We start from the raw sequence: 18,885 nt of genomic DNA, 5'->3' as shown, positions 1-18,885 counted from the left end.
TACAGCAGGCAAACACCTATTCAACAGTAACATCACCAATAAACATTTTATTCACAAAAATAATTACAAAATTACTCTGTCAGAAAGGGGTGTGTCAAGTTACACTCTCATCAGTGGGAAATAATTACTGTAAATGCTCCAGAAGTGAAAGCCACATACAGAAATCAGTTCAGTTTATGCAAGGGGCAAAGAAAACCCCAAACCCTGTTTTACTGCAAACTTTTGAACCCACGGCTGATCTCACAGCTCAACAGCTCAAAGACAAACAAGCTACACATGTATAAATGTGAAAGCCAGTTTCTTGCTGCTTCAAACATCAATTGCAGCTTAAAATAAAAAGGGGGTATTTAACTGTAGCTGCAAGTGACATGTAAAAAGATGTCACAGTTGATTAATCTGCTTAGATAAATGAGCTATACTCTTGAATGCTCTTCAAAATTAATTTGCAAGAGCGTAATATTAGGGCTTAATAGGTACTTCAGAAGCTGCACGTGGTTCCTCCTCGTTGCTTGTCCAGTTTAAATTGAAAAGGCCTTTCCTGGTGGGTACAGAGCCACGGCAAAACCCCCATCTCCTCGCAAAATTACCAGCTTTACTGGGAATTAGCACTGCGTGATTTGTAGCAAAGGCTACAAATACATTTATGGGGGAGCATTAACAGTTTCATTATGAGAAGCAAACAGGAACAGAGGTCTCTTCCAACCTGGTTGATTGATTATGTGATTCTGTTCTCCCTGTTTCTTGGCAGGGACTTCCCAGGTCTCTGGCCAAGACGGGTCCGGAGCCCAGGAGAGGCACCAAGCGTGGACTCCTCCTCCGTTCCATTTCAGATGGCTTCAAGACCAACTCCCACATGTGAACCTCTCCTTCCAGCCCTTCGCTGTGTCCCTTGGCACCTGCTGCCTCAGCAGACAGTCATTTCCACAGAATCACAGAATCAATGAGGTTGGAAGAGCCCTCTGGGATCATCGAGTCCAACCATTGCCCTGACACCACCATGGCAACTAGACCAGGGCACTAAGTGCCATGTCCAGGCTTTTCTTAAACCCCTCCAGAGATGGTGACTCCACCACCTCCCTGGGCAGCCCCTTCCAATGGCTAATGACCCTTGCTGAGAAGAAATGCTTCCTAATGTCCAACCTGACCCTCCCCTGGCCAAGCTTGAGGCTGTGTCCTCTTGTCCTAGCGCTGGTTGCCTGGGAGAAGAGGCCGACTCCCACTGCGCTACAACCGTGACACAGAGCACTGAGAGAAGGCAGCAGGGCCGTCTCCTCGCAGCTTTGCAGGGAAAACACCCCTCCAAAATGCCCTTAGGAAATGCCTCTGCCCAGGCACGGTGCCTGCCCCTCTTTGTCTCACCCAGAAACAAGCAAATGAGATTTTACTCCTGTGTAAAGCAAGTGTAGTGGCTGCCCTGTGAAAGGAGGAGACCATAGTAAACAGAGTGTAAAACACTTGCCTAACATGGCATGGGATGTACCCAGCTTTGTTAAACAACCAAATTGACCTGAAGTTGAGGGGAAAAAAAATAACAGGGAGAAAAGAATCTGGTAAGTGACCCAGCTCTTAATTAAGGCAGAGGCTGCCCGCAGGAGTGGGCAGAGCTGAAACCACAACCAGGGACCAGGGCAGACAGCAGCAGATGGTGGATTCAGGATATGCAGATTTTGGCTTTACACAAGAGTGAGGAAAGGTGAAGAGTGGGATCGAATGTCCCTTCAGCAGGGAGGAAGCTGCCAGACTGAGCCAGCTTTAGGAAGCAGTTCTTGAGTGAACTCCTACAGCTGTGTCCTGCCCTTGGCTGTGGGTCAGGACCTGGGTTTACCTGCATCATCAGAAACTCAGGATTGGAGAGCCAGTGCAGAGGTTGCTTCAGAAAAGGGATTAAATTAATTTAAGGGATTAAATAACTTGGTTCTACAGGAATTATACTTAAAATCTTTTCTTTTTGCTGAAGAAATCAGCTCATATTTGCAGTATTTCTTACCTTCAGAGCAGGGATTTGTGTAAGTACACTATCGATTTGTTTTTCTAAGGAGCATCACTTGCTCTGGCCGTTAGGAAAAAACCATGACCGGGATGGCAGAGAGGCACCCCAGAGGGGAGGCTGTACTCGCAGAGGTGGCCGTATCTGAGCACCTACCACCTTCCATCCAGGGAAGATGTTCTGCACGTCTTTAACACGGCAACCCCGCCGCACAGCTGCAGGTGTCACAGCAAGCCCAGGCTGCAAACACTCTCCTGCCATCAGCTCTGAGGCACATCTGAGTCTTTTTCTTCTCAGAAAGGGCCATTAGACATTGGAAGGGGCTGCCCAGGGAGGTGGTCGAGTCACCATCTCTGGAGGGGTTTAAGAAAAGCCTGGACATGGCACTTAGTGCCCTGGTCTAGTTGACATGGTGGTGTCAGGGCAATGGTTGGACTCGATGATCCCAGAGGGCTCTTCCAGCCTGGTTGATTCCGTGATTCTGTGAGTCCTGCACAATGACAGACAGAAGATTAACTCCTGTGTTTTCCCATCTTCCCAGGAAAGCCTTCCCGGGTTCGCTCAGCTGATCGTTCCCGTGGTCAATGGCACTCCTGTCCTCCCAGAGCTACTGGGTAAGGACTTTGTGTGGGGAAATCAATGGGAGCTTTTCATTCCTTGAGAAAGATGACCTTCAAACGCAACCAAGTAATTTTTCTGGACACTGTAATTAAGGAAATCCAAACCTCATGATGAACCACGCGTTTATTATTCCAGTCTACAGAGAACCGCACCACCCTTTCCGCTTCCCAGGAGCTTCAGCAGATGGGTGTGCTGCAAGGGCACTGCAGGGCTGGCTCTCCTCCGAGCTGCCACAAAACCACCTTTCAATAGTTGACGTTACCTCTGCATCCCAGGCTGACGAGAGGAGAAGGTTGACGTGGAGGAATCTACATCTTCCACCCCAAATTCCGTTGCCCCACGTGAGGGATCCCCGTGGCGTGAGCTGGGGTGGGTTTGGCGGGGCAGCCGACCAGCACTAGCCTCCCCGCATCTTCCAACGCCAGTGTCCAGGGGATGGTGGATCTGGTGGACAAACCATCAGGAGAGGCAGGATCTGACACCCAAGCCCGTTCCCGGGGCACTCTGAGGACCCTGGAGGCCGTGCCACACCAAGTTCATGTGCCACCAGGAGCACATTGCTTTTTCCAGAAGAATTCTGACTTCAGCATTCACTCGAGCACTGATCACAGCTCTACTCCTGGAACTCCACAGGAACCTTTCCAAGACTTCAGGTTTGTCCCCTTCAACCCCATTTTCAAGTGACAACGTTTCGGTTACTAACACAAACCATGGTTTAATTCCCTCCTCCAGACATATTATTTCTGAAACAAGTACGTTAGGTTTGTGTCACGTTCAACACCCAGCAGCAGACACCCAGCGAGCACCAGCTTAGCTGCTTGGTTGAGAAACAAAGCGGTGGGGGTTTTTGTAAAGCTTCTCTTCAATTCAAAGTGCAGATAAATACTTTCTTTGGTCCCTTTTGCTCCATAGGATTTATCATCACTAATATATTAAAGTGTTTCCACACCTCTCCTACCATTTACTATCGTTGCTGGGTTTTGCCCTTTTGTTTTTAATTGCCTAGGTAATTTTTACATAAATTACCTTTGGAATACACAATATAATCATCTGTCTTAGCTCCTCAAAATAGCTCTCTGAAAAGGCATGTATACAAAAATATTTACTAACTACGAAGTATAAAACATCTATTTGGCTTGCAAATAAGCGGGGTTTTCTTTACCTGCTTATCCCAGAAAATACAGCTGAGATGCAAGATCTGAGTTTCCTCCCACCTGAAGCTTTTCAGCTGAGCAGAGCAGGGCTTGCAAAGGCAAACCGACTCCTCTGAGTCCATACAGACAGGCTGGCTCACCCAAGATCAAAAATACCAGATCCTTGGGTCAAATTACTACCTTTTCTCTTAAGAAAGGGTGTTGAAGAGCTCTTCGTTCTCCACCAGCACCATCTGTACTAGAATCTCACGTTCAACAAAAAAACGTGGCTATTTTCTTTCCAAGTACATCATCTTACCCAAGTAACACCCCACAATTACAGAATCAATGAGGTTGGAAGAGCCCTCTGGGCTCATCAAGTCCAACCATTGCCCTGACACCACCATGGCAACTAGACCAGGGCACTAAGTGCCATGTCCAGGCTTTTCTTAAACCCCTCCAGAGATGGTGACTCCACCACCTCCCTGGGCAGCCCCTGCCAATGGCTAATGACCCTTGCTGAGAAGAAATGCTTCCTAATGTCCAACCTGAACCTCCCCTGGCCAAGCTTGAGGCTGTGTCCTCTTGTCCTAGCGCTAGTTGCCTGGGAGAAGAGGCCGACTCCCACTGCGCTACAACCTCCCTTCAGGTAGTTGTAGACTGCACTAAGGTCACCTCTGAGCCTCCTCTTCTCCAGGCTAAACACCCCCAGCTCCCTCAGCCATTCCTCGTAGGTCAGACCCTCCAGACCCTTCCCCAGCTTGGTCGCCCTCCTCTGGCCTCGCTCCAACACCTCAACATCTTTCTTGAAGATGAATTAATGCAGCCACAAGAATTTTAATTCTCTTCCTCTTCTTGCAGCCCCATAAGCCCTCATCTATTGGAACAGGCGCTTCTTCACAAGTGTTTTACACACTCTTCAGCACATGCCTCTGACCTCACAGTCCCTCTTACAGCTCTTTGATGCTACCGATGAAGATTTTCCAAGAGGCCCCACAACAGCAGCCCCAAGTTTGCCATCATTGCTCAGGGCCTGCCTTTCAACAGCTGCAATACAGCGTCCTGACTGCTTTTTCGTGGGGACCATCTGTGCGTTCACAGGCTCAATCTAACACAGATGTCAGCAGAGCAATAAATACATCAGGATTTTGGAGGAAAAAAAAGCCTAACAGCTCTATTTGCTGTTTGTACAGCTCCTCCCTTCAGCACCAGCCCAGGTGGCCACTGGTGGATCATAACCCGGCCGTCTGCAGCACTCGGTGTCCCAAATCATTCCCAGTGAACGACACGTCTGAGCTTCTCCCCCCAAACCACCACACAGGTACAGATTTCAATCTACGCATTAGGTCACTCCTGTCTTACCCTTGGGGTCTAAAACAAGAAGCTCTTCCACCACAGTTTTCTGGCATGTTGGAAGAGAAGTGACACTTCTAAACAGAGAGAACAAATGTGTGTATGGGTCTGTACTGCCAACAGACACACTGTGCTCACCCCCGTGGAAAACGTGGTCCTGGGTGACAACAGTCAGTTGGAAGAAGCCCACTCCTACGTAACGGGGCGCGATCCACGTCAGGACTGTAACGGGCCTCTTAGTGAATGCATGAGAAAGGAGCTGTGGTCATTCAGTGTACGTTGCTTGAGTCCTTCCCAGCCCCTGAGGAGCATCTGGGAATCTCCACTCCAAGGCCTCCAAAGCCCCAACTCCTCCAGCTCTCCCCCGCTGGAGGAGTCGTCTCACGGAGGTGCTCAGACACACACCTAACAGGCACCAACAATAGATAACAGCACCGGAGGCTAACTGGGACACAATCAAATCTCTAAAGGAAGGCCCCACGTTTGAAAATTAGGCCAAAAAATGGAATTTCCTCCTACTAAAACCCTGGCACTCAAATATAGAACCAATGACCCAGCTTCAAAACAGGAGAGCACCTGAAAGAAGCCAGGAGAGGGACAAACAGGGGCACGTATCAACATCTAAAATAAAAAACCAACATTAAGAGCATCAAATGACGGTGTGATGACCTAAGAGCTTTTCTCCGTGGCCTCTTGCACCTTGGCAGCTGTCATCTGAAACTGTGGCACGTAGGGCACGATGGCTTTATACTTCAGGCTACTTTGGATAAAGGCATTTACATCAGGTGGTGTATGCGGAAGAAAACCCCTGTCTCTGCGTAGGTCGGTCGTATGGAACCGACACATCACCCTGGAACTTTCTGTTAAAAAAATGTCATTCTCTCTTTTTTCCAGTGACGTTATCCCCAGGTAACACAGGCTCCGCTCAGGACTATCTCCCTCAGGGAAAGCATCATCCTGATCTGAAGGCTCTGAAAATCCCTCTGAAGAAATAAGGGACAGAGTCTTGCTGGGCTGCCGGCCAGGAGGGTCGGGTAACATGAGGAATGCCCCATTCCCCACCTCCCAAGAGCTCCTTGAGAAGGTGCCTGTAGGGAAGGGATCTTCAGCTAAGAAGCATCTATCGAAACAACTTCTTAGGTTCATCTTCTGTTCGTAAAGCCCACCTGATCTGGAGTTACTGATAACAGTAGCATATTTGATATCGGACTGCCTTGTCATTTCTCCACCGATTTGGTCATCACAAGAGCTCTCAGAGAAGCTGCTGCTATTGAAGTGGCTGCTAGAGCAAGCAGAGTCATGTGCAGAGTCTTCAGTCTTCGTAAACATTGAATCAATTACTAAAAAATCTTGTGTGTCGTCTTTTTTCAATGCTGCAGTAACACTGATGTCTTCCAGCACTATTGCTGGTTCCAGAAGAAGAGGCTCCAATGACATTGCTTCAGAGGGCTTGATAAAAAGATGCTCAAAAGTTTCAGGCTAGAAGAAAAGATATATTTTAATGCTCATTTATTATTTAATAGCTTTATTTCAGTATGAAGCTACTGATTTTAAGAATCACAGACAAAAACCCTATAGTTTTAGTACAAGTATATGGTTGAAAATCCTCTACAACACATTTCCCACTTTCTTTATGTCTGTGTGTAGGTGAAGATTGAGGGACAGGACAAAAAAAAGCGAGAACCTGTTTGGGTGGCCAGTGCTGCCAAGCAAGCTTTGTGCTCCAGCCAAGGCAGCATGAGCAGCTGAACGGGCCCATTCACTTCAACATCTATAAACATGCACATATGTTAAAAACACACGCAAGTGCTTCACAAGACAAAGGTCTTGTACCTTTAGATGTCCTTGGCTTTTTATTTAGATTGTATGAACAATAGACTTAATCAGTTACACATCAACTAAAGTAACTTTCCCTGCTAGGATTGTATTATTTAGGGTCAAATTCAGCCTTTCCATAGTATTTTTAGAGCGTTCCCAGATGTATGTTTGAACTGCAGGAAGAGAAACACCCATTTATTTTGGAGAAATGTACACTTTACTACTACCCAAGATCGTAGAACCATAGAATCAAACAGGTTGGAAGAACCCTCTGGGATCACCGAGTCCAACCATTGCCCTGACACCACCATGTCAACTAGACCAGGGCATTAAGTGCCATGGCCAGGCTTTTCTTAAACCCCTCCAGAGATGGTGACTCCACCACCTCCCTGGGCAGCCCCTCCCAATGGCTAATGACCCTTGCTGAGAAGAAATGCTTCCTAATGGCCAACCTGAACCTCCCCTGGCAAAGCTTGAGGCTGTGTCCTCTTGTCCTAGCACTGGTTGCCTGGGAGAAGAGGCTGACTCCCACTTCACTACAACCTCCCTTCAGGTAGTTGTAGACTGCACTAAGGTCACCTCTGAGCCTCCTCTTCTCCAGGCTAAACACCCCCAGCTCCCTCAGCCATTCCTCGTAGGTCAGACCCTCCAGACCCTTCACCAGCTTGGTCGCCCTCCTCAAGATATATGCATGTAAAATACACGACAGCATGAACTGACAGCACAACTGGAAATCCTGGCCACAAAAGAAAATTCACTTCCAGAACATGTATTTCCTAATGAATTCAAGACAAAACAAATAGAAAAAAACCCAGATTTTGTGTATATTAGCTAACCATATTTTACAGCAGGAAAGCTGCCAAAACAACTAGGAACATGTCAAAATACTTCGACTAGTATACAATTATAGAAGAGAGTACTAACGTGCGTGTCTTAGGCTACTGCTTTAGTCTAGACTAGTTATCAGCAACGCGGCAAAGCTGGTGAGCGGGTTTCTAACCGCTCTGGTACTTGCCCCCCACACAAGTCCCTCGCCTTGCCACACCAACCTGCACACTGGCATTTCCAAACAGGACACACATATTAACAGGAAGCTTTTGAACAACTAAAGAAAAAGGTGTTTCCTCCGGGTAGACCTGCCCTCCTACAACCAGCAGCTGGTTTATTCTGAACAGAGATGGTTTATATTCCTTCCAGAATCTGAATCACAGAATCACAGAATCAATCAGGTTGGAAGAGCCCTCTGGGATCATCGAGTCCAACCATTGCCCTGACACCACCATGGCAACTACACCAGGGCACTAAGTGCCATGTCCAGGCTTTTCTTAAACCCCTCCAGAGATGGGGACTCCACCACCTCCCTGGGCAGCCCCTTCCAATGGCTAATGACCCTTGCTGAGAAGAAATGCTTCCTGATGTCCAACGTGACCCTCCCCTGGCCAAGCTTGAGGCTGTGTCCTCTTGTCCTAGCGCTGGTTGCCTGGGAGAAGAGGCCGACTCCCACTGCGCTACACCCTCCCTTCAGGTAGTTGTAGACTGCACTAAGGTCACCTCTGAGCCTCCTCTTCTCCAGGCTAAACACCCCCAGCTCCCTCAGCCGTTCCTCGGAGGTCAGAAGTAGATCAGCAGCTACAGAGTAAGCTGGGGGAGTAACGCCGAGCTCCCTCAGTACATGGGGGTCTGGTATAATTTGGGCACAAACTGTGTTAACCAACAGGCAAAGCAGCTCCATAAAACTCGTGAGAAAGGTCATAGTCTCAGGTCAGCAGTTCCCAAACTCTACTGACCAGCCAAAACAAGATCCAAACCACCAAGGGATTTCAAGCAGCACTGTATTTTGCTCTCCTGTTCAGTCTAGGCTTTAAGTTATGTCTGTCTCATAAGCAACACACGAAACCTGAGCTGTAAGCCACTTACCACGTCTGAGACAGGTTAAAGTGAAAATTACATCAACACTTTCAGGAAAAAGCAAACAAGCAAACAAAAAAAAGGCATAATACACACTGTTTCTGCATTCTCTGAGCTGCTGCTGCACCCAGATGCTGTAAGAAGTTCAAAAGGCCACAATGGGACAACCATGTACTCAGGCAAATAAAAGATTTGATCACTCTGACGTGCCCAGAGCCCATCGATACTCCCGAGCTGGCTCTCAATTAGAACAAATACTCAATTAGAATAAAAATCCACTGTCAAGTGAAGGCAATAACTGGGCAGATCTCGCCCTCAAGCTGGATAAATCCCAAACCAGTCTGATGCCTCTGCTTCCAGGGCTGCATCCTGGCAAGGGCTGGGCTCTTTCAACTCCTTCTGAAAGCCAGGACCTGAAAGTATTCAGCCCTTTGCCAGTCACAGCCTTAGTTGGGCAGCAAACAAAAGTTAAAAATGCCAAATCCAAAGCGTGTGCTTCTGCCTGTGCAAGTGTCAAACCAGGTTTTGGTCTGTAACACGGCACTTGCTCCTAATTTTTGCGTGGGCTTTTTAGATTTTTGACAGAGCTACTTCCAGGATTCATTATCTGTAACCAAATCAGCATTGTATTGTGTCTGTGCTTCCTGTCTTCTGAATATAAATGGAAAAATCTTCTAACAATCCTGTATAGGAAGCCTGGGAGCTGGCCCAGTGTTTCAGCAGGCAGTGACCATGATTAGACTTCAAAGAATGTCTATTCTCTGTTTAAATTAAATCAAAGATGAGAAAAGAAACCTTCACTGGGAACGCAAATTAAACACCTGAAAAATCTTCTGCCACTGGGTGCTCTTTCTTTTAGAAATAACAGGCCTGAATTTAGATTATTGTCTCTATTACACACTGTCACGACTCTGGGACCACGAGAAACTTTGCTGGTGCAAACTGGCTAAGTCCAGGTAAGGGCTCTTACTTGTCACACTATCACATCACAGCTCCCCAGTCACACGCCGAACAGAGAGGCAGTTTACACCAGTGAAGAATTTGGCCTTTGATACCCACATGGCACTCACTGAGGTGCACAAGCATTACACCTATGGGACCCTGCAACTGATTTACTAATTGCCCTGAAATGTAACCACTCCCTACACACAGAAGAGGTGCTGGTCTCTGGTCCTGGCCCATTTCCAGGTATTAGCTGGGAGAACCACTGTATTGTGAACTCCAGAGGCTCCGAGCTGCTTTGTTCAGTAATTCAGGCAGGGACTAGTCTGATCAGGAGGTAGAGTTCAGTACTGAGCAAAGAGCAGCCAGACCCACGAAGGGGAAGAAGCAGCAGCACCAGGGAAATACACACCTTCTGAAAATTAACTCCTTGCGCCCAGGAGCAATTCTTGGGGTTTGGAACATCTTCCCAAAGCAGTTTCTTCATTCTGAAATAGGAGGTAGATTCTGGAGTTGGTACTTTCTCATGTGTTCTGTACTGCCATCACTCACCTTCGCTAGGTCAGAAAAGGAATCTGTGCCATTTTATTTATCCACAACATTATGACAATGAAAAAATCATTTTAGATATTATAGAAAGCCAACATTTAATAGAAAAAAATAAATAAAGAAGGGACATACGAGGTGGCAGTTTTTCAAAATATAAAAGGTACAGGCAGTCCTTGCTGAATAGGCCCCAACCCACCTTCCACAAAACTCAGAGGGATTTTTTTCAGTTGGCTTTTACTTCCAACCTTAGTTGACTGTGATGACAATTAAATACGGAACTCGGAGCGCTTTACAAATTCAAAGCACGTGACACTCGTTACCTTGCCCCCAAATCACTCTGCAGAAGGAGTATGTGGTACAGGCTGAAGTGATACTTCCCAGAACAACATTGATCCTCATCTTACTGCAAGGAGACCAGACCCAGGTGGGCAATGGTCTGACCTTCACAAGGTAACACGCCTGTGCGCTCAAGACACTTTAATTCTCGGTGCTGTATTCCACGGAGTCCACTGCCTTTCACTCCAGGACATCAAATATACGATAAAAATAATTCCTAGCTTTCCCCAGAAAGGCCCTGCCCACCAGTTCAGCAGACAGGCAGCATCTAAGCTGCATCACCACCTTCTAAAAAGCCTTCTGGGGCTGTTATCTGACAACAACCAACTTGCCTTTGGTGCGAAACCAGCAACGCTCCAAGCAACAGAACGGAGGTTGAAGTAACTATGGGCAGAACCACGTAGAGGCTGGCGTTATTCTCATTGTCATACCCACCTGGAAAGAAAAGGAATTCAGATAATCGTGCAGTAACATAATTTGTCTGTGAACAAAGAGTTTGCAATAGGGAAATAACAAACAGTAGAAACAGCAGCTTGAACACAAAAAAACTTGATCAACAGTTTTATTGCACGTCAACAAACCTTTACCTTGAGAACAAACAGACAAGAAGAAGGGACATTTTAAATACTGAGGTGACTCCTCCACCCCTGTGGGAGGTGCCCACTGCTCCCTTGCCATGAAGGGATGAAACCAGAGGATATGAAATAAGAGAACAGCCCACAACTGGAGCAGGAAGCACCCACGGACCTGGGATCTCAGTTATTGAGTCAGGTGTATGGGAATTAAGGTCTTTCACTCAACTAATCCCATAAAGTTATAGTTATATTACAATTGCTTTATTACTGACATTTTGTTCTGATAAGATACAGACTTCTCCTGCATTTAAAGTTTACTTTCCCAAGCTCCTATTTCATAGACAACATGGAGAAAGATCCTCTAAGTCACCTTTGGTGAAGTGATCCGTTGCTCTGGGTTTGCCAACTCCTCCAGCAAACACAGGGTACACGCTGAACCGGTACTTCTCGATCAGAATAAAGTGATCTGGGAAGAGGAAATCAGCCTTTTGAATCAAAATTATTATCCTACTTTTAAACAATTACCTCCACAGAGGCTCTGGTCACATATCAGAGCTCAGATCAGCCCAGAGAGGGGAATAATGAAAGCCATCTTTTATAGATACATACTTTAATATCAAAAGATTAAAACTATTAATCTATACTGAATAATCTAGCATTATGCTGTCATGGAATTAACACCTTTATGGAGCTACTGTAAAAATTTCTATGGTTAAAGCCAAAATGCAAATAGAATGCACATATTAACTTCCATAATTAGCTGGTGTACTCAATATTCCAGAACTAATTTTATTGTATTGCCAAAAAATGAACAGACTCCTGAGCTTCACTCTTTGTTAACCTGATTATTAATGCAACAGCCAATCCTTTACAGTCAGTCCTCTAATGATAATCAGGGATTGCTCCACTGGTCCTTACCATAAAAGCCATCAGAATTTTCTGTTCCATAACAATTTACATGATGTATCATATTTCCAAGTGCACACTCACCATAAATATAATATTTACTAATATTTGGAGGCACTCGCACCCATTTCATCTCCTCTTCTTTGTTAAGGTTCTTCCATTCAATAATGAAAGATGTTATCAGGTATGTTTGAGGTGACAGCGTCCACATCACGATCACACACGTGCTGTTCACGGGGTAAGCGCTCAGCGACTGCACAACGTTCACTGGCAGCGTGGGGAGAAAACATGAGCTCAGAGAGAGGCGAGGTGAGAGCTGGCTTAGCAGGAGAGGTCTGTCTATAAACTACACACACATGAATTACTGCTACAGTTTCAGCACTTGACCATTTATTTGTTTAATTATTATCTTCTCTATAATAAAGAGAAACAATCTTTAGTTCACCCAAGCAAACATATTTCTCTTGAAGCCAGCAGCAAAGCTTGGTTTACACCAACTATTCCAAACACTAAATAGATCAAGTTTCTCACCAGACATCAAAAAAACATCCTGATTCTCACGTGCACCTCCTTAATTATCACTCCTTAGGCAAAAAATTATCAACAACATTTAGCTAGTAAAGTACACGTGGAGAGCCTGTAAGCTAAATCCTATTAAATCTCTCAAAGTAATACACCGAGATCACAATCCCAGCAGACTAATCCTTCCTATTACATCTGCTACTAACCACAGGGTTTCCAGAATACCTTACACACAATAGCAGAAGAAATTTTATCCATAAAAATGCTTTTAAAATGGCACTACAGGAGTGAAGTTCTAGGAATAGACTGCAGTAGTGTTTGTCACAGCAGGTATTTGCATATGAATGGGACACAAGTGCACTATTGAAAAGTAATAGCCTTTATTTTATTAATAAAGCAGAGTGCAGCCGACCCAACGAAGAGGCTGCTTAGGAAGTAAAGCCAAACCTCTGAAAACTATGTACTCTGGCAGCCCGTCAGGTGAGCAGCCAGAGAAACGAGACCGTATTTCCTTTTGGAAACAACAAAACATTCCCTAGCAGGAATGCTGGGTGTTCCCAAGACAAAGGAGATGAAAGATCAGTTCCACTGTAAGATTTTATTTTTCTTTAATTACTTTATATTCTGTTAGTGGAGGGAAGACAGCCCAGTGAAAGACAACTCTTTTCCCAACCCAAAGATCATTAACATTTTCATGCAATGGAATTTTCATTTTTCAAACAGCTCTGCTGGTGAGATACAGAATCTGTTTCCCTTACACAGCTGAACATATCATCATAAAACATTTTTTATTCTAACAAAGGGAATTTTATTACAAAGAAAGGGAAATTTATTACAAAGCTTTGTGCAAAAGCATCACAAAGATTCCTAGCATTTTCCACAGCTCAAAATGGTTACTAATTGGTGTTCTTACCTGTGCTCATTTGCTGTGACAGAGTTAAATTAAAATTAATTGAAGAAACTCCAATTGAATTCATGGCTAGAACTGTAACGGTATGTGTGTGTTCAGTCCATGGAAACGAACAGGTAGTGCCATTATCAACAAACTCTGACCACGTGGTGTTTCCTGACGTCTGGTGCTTTATAACGTATCGGCTCACGCTGCACAACGAGCGATTCTCCGTCAGCGGCTGCAGCAAACATGGGCATTAATTAATCTCCCAGACTTTGATTTCAAAAGCAAATGTTATTTGGGCAGAAGACACTGTTACAATTTTAAGAAAACATGACCCAACAAAGATAATCTACAGACTGGCTGCTGTCCTTCCAGCAAAGGCACTGTAAGACTTTTACAGAATCACAGAATCAATCAGGTTGGAAGAGCCCTCTGGGATCATCCAGTCCAACCATTGCCCTGACACCACCATGGCAACTAGACCAGGGCACTAAGTGCCATGTCCAGGCTTTTCTTAAACCCCTCCAGAGATGGTGACTCCACCACCTCCCTGGGCAGCCCCTTCCAATGGCTAATGACCCTTGCTGAGAAGAAATGCTTCCTAATGGCCAACCTGAACCTCCCCTGGTGAAGCTTGAGGCTGTGTCCTCTTGTCCTATCGCTGGTTTCCCAGGAGAAGACGCCAACTCCAACTTCACTACAACCTCCCTTTTAAAGACTTAATTTCTCCTGCCTCTCTCTCTGAGAGCTGACACACCTCCCTGCTGTCCTTCCAGTGAAGGGAGCGCAGGGGGGACACAGAAATACAAACTTTCAGTCTCCTCCAGTAACTCACTGTTTTACATTGGTATTTTTCAGGATTGAAAAACCAGAACAGATGACTGCTTGCATGCTAAACATGGGCAAACAGGAGTGGGCAGGCACTGATGGACTTTTTTTCCTCTGTCCTGCATTAACCTTTTAATGGAGCTTTGCGCAGTTTACTCGCAGTTGCAGTGGTGTTTATACAGGCAGCTGTCTAGGAGTCAGTGGCACATTCTGCGCAGAGATCCTGGTCAGCAGCACTTGGCAGCTGAAGACTGCATCTCTCCTTGTAACTTACAGTCTTTGGTTTGACGTTGTTCTTTTTTCTCAGTGTTAAATTGTGTTTTAAGTCTCTGTTTCACAGCATTTGTATAACTAGACTGACATGACCATAGGTTTATGACCTATAAGGAGCAGCTGAGGGAGCTGGGGGTGTTTAGCCTGGAGAAGAGGAGGCTCCGAGGTGACCTTGTTGCAGTCTACAACTACCTGAAGGGACGTTGTAGTGGAGTGGGAGTCGGCCTCTTCTCCCAGGCAACCAGCGCTAGGACAAGAGGACACAGCCTCAAGCTTCACCAGGGGAGGGTCAGGTTGGACATTAGGAAGCATTTCTTCTCAGCAAGGGTCATTAGCCATTGAAAGGGGCTGCCCAGGGAGGTGGTGGAGTCACCATCTCTGGAGGGGTTTAAGAAAAGCCTGGACATGGCACTTAGTGCCCTGGTCTAGTTGCCATGGTGGTGTCAGGGCAATGGTTGGACTCGATGATCCCAGAGGGCTCTTCCAACCTGCTGATTCTGTGATTCTGTGATTCTGTGTGTAATACAGCACCGACACTCCAGCTGCATCAGTACAGCTCAGACAGCAGGTCTGGTCCCTGCGTAAAGGCAAGGAAGCCTGCAGCCCGCCCAGAGGTCGGCGGGCTCTCCTAAAGCACCAAGCACTACACGACTTCAGGAACAATGGGATGTTCCACATGGCTGCGATGCAGCCCCACAAGCAGTTCAACACAGCTGTGGTCCATGCAGCTGGACCTGTGCAAGAACAATTTGACCACAACCTCAGATGGGTCCACTGAACACAAACCAGCTCACTTCAGCAGGCTGGCCTGGGAGCTTCCTAGATCTGGAAACGTGCCTGTTGGCCATGGACGTCTGTGCTGAGTGTCACCTCCCTCTCAGCTATCCAGAGCAATCACACAGCACTAGGAAAGTTTTTGTCCTACTACATTACTATAAACTTGGTAATGATTAGAGGACAAAATCAGATCGATGGGTGCCAGCTAGCTGCAGGAAAAAAAAACAATTTACACAGAATAAAAACAGAAAGTGGGGGGGAAGTAACAGCAACAGAAGGGAGTAAAGTACAAGACCAGCTGACTGAGAAGTGAAGGCAGAACCCTCTCACCTTGTACTACAGAATTACAACCAGTGTTCACCAGCAACCTCTACTTGCCTCTAGGACTAGCCAAGCAAGAGGCAGTAACACAGAAGAAGTCATATCCCAAGTGCCTTGCATATGAAGTCCCATAAACAATTCTACCAATGGTTTTTGGATCAAATTTTGCCAATTCTACCAATGGTTTTTGGATCAAAGTGAAAGACCAAAATGTAATTGTTCTCACCTTCCACAGGAGTGTAACGTTCTTCTGCCTCCTTGATGGATCTTCAATAATAATTCTCCAAAATTCAGGGCCTTGTAAGGGAGCTGCAAGATCACAGAATCCCAGAATCAATCAGGTTGGAAGAGCCCTCTGGGATCATCGAGTCCAACCATTGCCCTGATACCACCATGGCAACTAGACCATGGCACTAAGATGACACAGTTTTGAAAGAACAGTGTCACACCTCAGTCTGAAACTGGGTAGACCAGAGCGTGCCCTGAAAGCACACGTACCTTTGATGTCTTTTACAAGGGTGTAGGCTGATCTGCTCCAGTTGCTCCAGTAACCTGACCCATCCAGTTCTCTGCACCGGACCTGAACAACGTACTCAACACAAAGTTTCTGAACTTTTATAGCAGCTGATCTTGATGCATTTGAAACTTCATAAAGCTGTAACAGAAGTCAAAATAATTAGAGTAAGAACAAAAGGCATCTGTTAGAGTGAAAATTCCTGAAAATGAAAACAATGAGGAGGTGGCCTACTGTAATATTCTTTCACAGAATTTCATAGGTTTTCTTTTCACAGAATCAATGAGGTTGGAAGAGCCCTCTGGGATCATCAAGTCCAACCATTGCCCTGACACCACCATGGCAACTAGACCAGGGCACTAAGTGCCATGTCCAGGCTTGTCTTAAACCCCTCCAGAGATGGTGACTCCACCACCTCCCTGGGCAGCCCCTTCCAATGGCTAATGACCCTTGCTGAGAAGAAATGCTTCCTAATGTCCAACCTGAACCTCCCCTGGTGGAGAAGGTCTTTCCTTTGCTAGGTAATGCAAATGCTTATAACTGTTTTTCGTTGCATGCCACAAATTCCCCCCAAAACAGCTAACACACTAAATGACAACACCGCCACACTTCATGCTTCCAATCTAGATTAAAACAGACCGTACCTCCCATGTAATTTCTCCCCTGTTCACAGCATAGCGAATCTGAAATTTCAGATCATTGTTTGTAAATATTGGGTTTGTCCAGCTCACATTCAGCAGCCCAACATCCCTGGTGATTTCTGCTTTAACGTTGGAGGGAGGAAGCGGCTTCACTAGAAAATGGAAAGAGAAAAAAAACTACTACGTCTGCACTGATATTTCTCATTAAATTCAGCCATCATGGGTCACTCTCTTCTGTCCTGAGGGTGGCAGGTGACACACTGTGGCCTCTGCTATTCCAAGTGAAGCTGGACTGTAATGCAAGCACAGCAGCTCACCAGTCCAGGCTGGCTGGCCCATTTGCTGCAGACAAAAGCATTGCTGACTGAGAAAGGCAACGTTTGGCTAACAGGAAATTCATTCCAGTTTTGACCCAAACTAAAACCACCAAAGAAAATCTTAAGGTGAAATATCAAAACTCAAAGTTTCTCACAGAATAAACATTTTATTAAAAAAAAAATAAATAAAAATCCATGGGCAAGTTTTAGTCCATTTCATTTTAATTTAAATCAGAATAGCTTCTATTGGTGCTAGCACCTGGTACCTCCCCTGAAGATATAGCCTGGCACTAATGGGGTGCACCACTGTGGAAAGTAGCAGCACACATGGCCTTGAAAGGCAGCTCCTATAAAGGATGGTGACAGACATTATGCAATGATTAGTGGAAATGTTACGTTCAGTTTTTATTTTACTTATAGGAAATTCCACCAAAATTGAGCTTCTCCAGCAGGCTGACACGAATGTCACAAAGCCCTAGTGTGTTAACAAAGCAAAGTCAGAATAAACTTGTTTTGACTAACTGGATGGTGAGTGAGGAGAAAACAATAAAAAAAATAACTAAGCTTTGAATTATTTGTGTCCAAAAAAGTCCAATGAACACTCTGAGTCACATCTGTCACAGAGCAGATAATCAGACATGCTTTGCACATTTCTGCAGTGTTTGAAAACACTCAAACACTGTTCCTGCCACTTGCTTTTATACAAATTTAAGTGCTCTGGGTGTCATGTGTCAAGAGCATGATCAGTCCCTGTGGTTTTAAACAAATATGTAACTGTGTAAGTAATACATATAGTGCTACACTGGATCAAAGTATAAACTTAATAACTAATTGAAGACTTCAGAAAAATGAGATAATCAAGAACCTTAAAATTGAGACTGCCTTTTTAAATATAATATTTGCATTTTCTGCACGTCTTTGCAAAACACTCATGAGGATAAACATGCAAAACTGGACATTTCATTTTATAGGCATGAGCTGCAGTTACAATCTACTCCTGTGCCAAGCCAAACCTATGGAAATAACATTTAATCCAATGTCTTTTAGAAGACAGTATCAACGCTCTTATGTTTTCATGTTCTTTCCACAATCTAATTTATTTAAAATGCTATGAAGAAGTACTTTACCTACACCATATAAGGAATGAAATCCAAGGTCACAAGTGAAGAAAGACGTGCACGAATCTTGACCTACCCACATCTGCTGGAACGACACAAGTTGGTGAGGATTCAAGTGTTCCTAGTAAGTGCTTAAACTCTATCCACATGGTATATCCAGATAAAAGAAAAATAGGCTGAAATGTGCACTCATAAGAATGATTCTTCTGTAAATGGCATTCTTTCACCTCTGATTTTGGAGAAGTACTTGGAAAGTCAGAACAATAAATTCTGCTCCTTAGAAGAGAAAAAAAAAACATTCAGTTAATATATTGCAACTATCAGCTGCTAATGGCATCAGTAAAATAGAACTCTGAAGGCAATTAAAACAAATGGTGTCACTGGAACCATCTGGGGATTTTTTGATGATTATTTGGACAGATCCTGAACTTGAGTCTGCACTAAATGGATAAATAACACTGCAGTGTTACTCCTCAAAACTTTGGCACTTAGCCTGAAAAAAAACAGGTGATGAAGGCTCTCCCCAGTGCAAAATCTTTCCGTAAGAGAAT

General features: G+C 45.1%; 1 protein-coding gene across 1 annotated transcript in view; it reads right to left on the bottom strand.

The window, feature by feature from the left end:
- Window positions 1-5,036: 5,036 nt before the first annotated feature.
- LEPR (leptin receptor) overlaps window positions 5,037-18,885 on the bottom strand; it is a 33,434-nt gene continuing 19,585 nt past the window's right edge. The window contains exons 10-19 of the mRNA XM_068406176.1: window positions 18,411-18,610; window positions 16,903-17,051; window positions 16,243-16,399; window positions 15,971-16,053; window positions 13,564-13,780; window positions 12,213-12,395; window positions 11,593-11,688; window positions 10,980-11,082; window positions 10,175-10,250; window positions 5,037-6,573 (exon numbers count right to left, since the gene is read on the bottom strand). Of these exons, the coding sequence (XP_068262277.1) occupies window positions 5,764-6,573; window positions 10,175-10,250; window positions 10,980-11,082; window positions 11,593-11,688; window positions 12,213-12,395; window positions 13,564-13,780; window positions 15,971-16,053; window positions 16,243-16,399; window positions 16,903-17,051; window positions 18,411-18,610 (2,074 nt within the window). The 3' untranslated portion in view covers window positions 5,037-5,763. The remainder of the gene's footprint in view (window positions 6,574-10,174; window positions 10,251-10,979; window positions 11,083-11,592; window positions 11,689-12,212; window positions 12,396-13,563; window positions 13,781-15,970; window positions 16,054-16,242; window positions 16,400-16,902; window positions 17,052-18,410; window positions 18,611-18,885) is intronic.

This window comes from Nyctibius grandis, chromosome 8 (genome assembly GCF_013368605.1).
Source record: "Nyctibius grandis isolate bNycGra1 chromosome 8, bNycGra1.pri, whole genome shotgun sequence".
NCBI lineage: Eukaryota > Metazoa > Chordata > Aves > Nyctibiiformes > Nyctibiidae > Nyctibius > Nyctibius grandis.
This window is presented reverse-complemented; position numbering and strand designations above follow the sequence as displayed.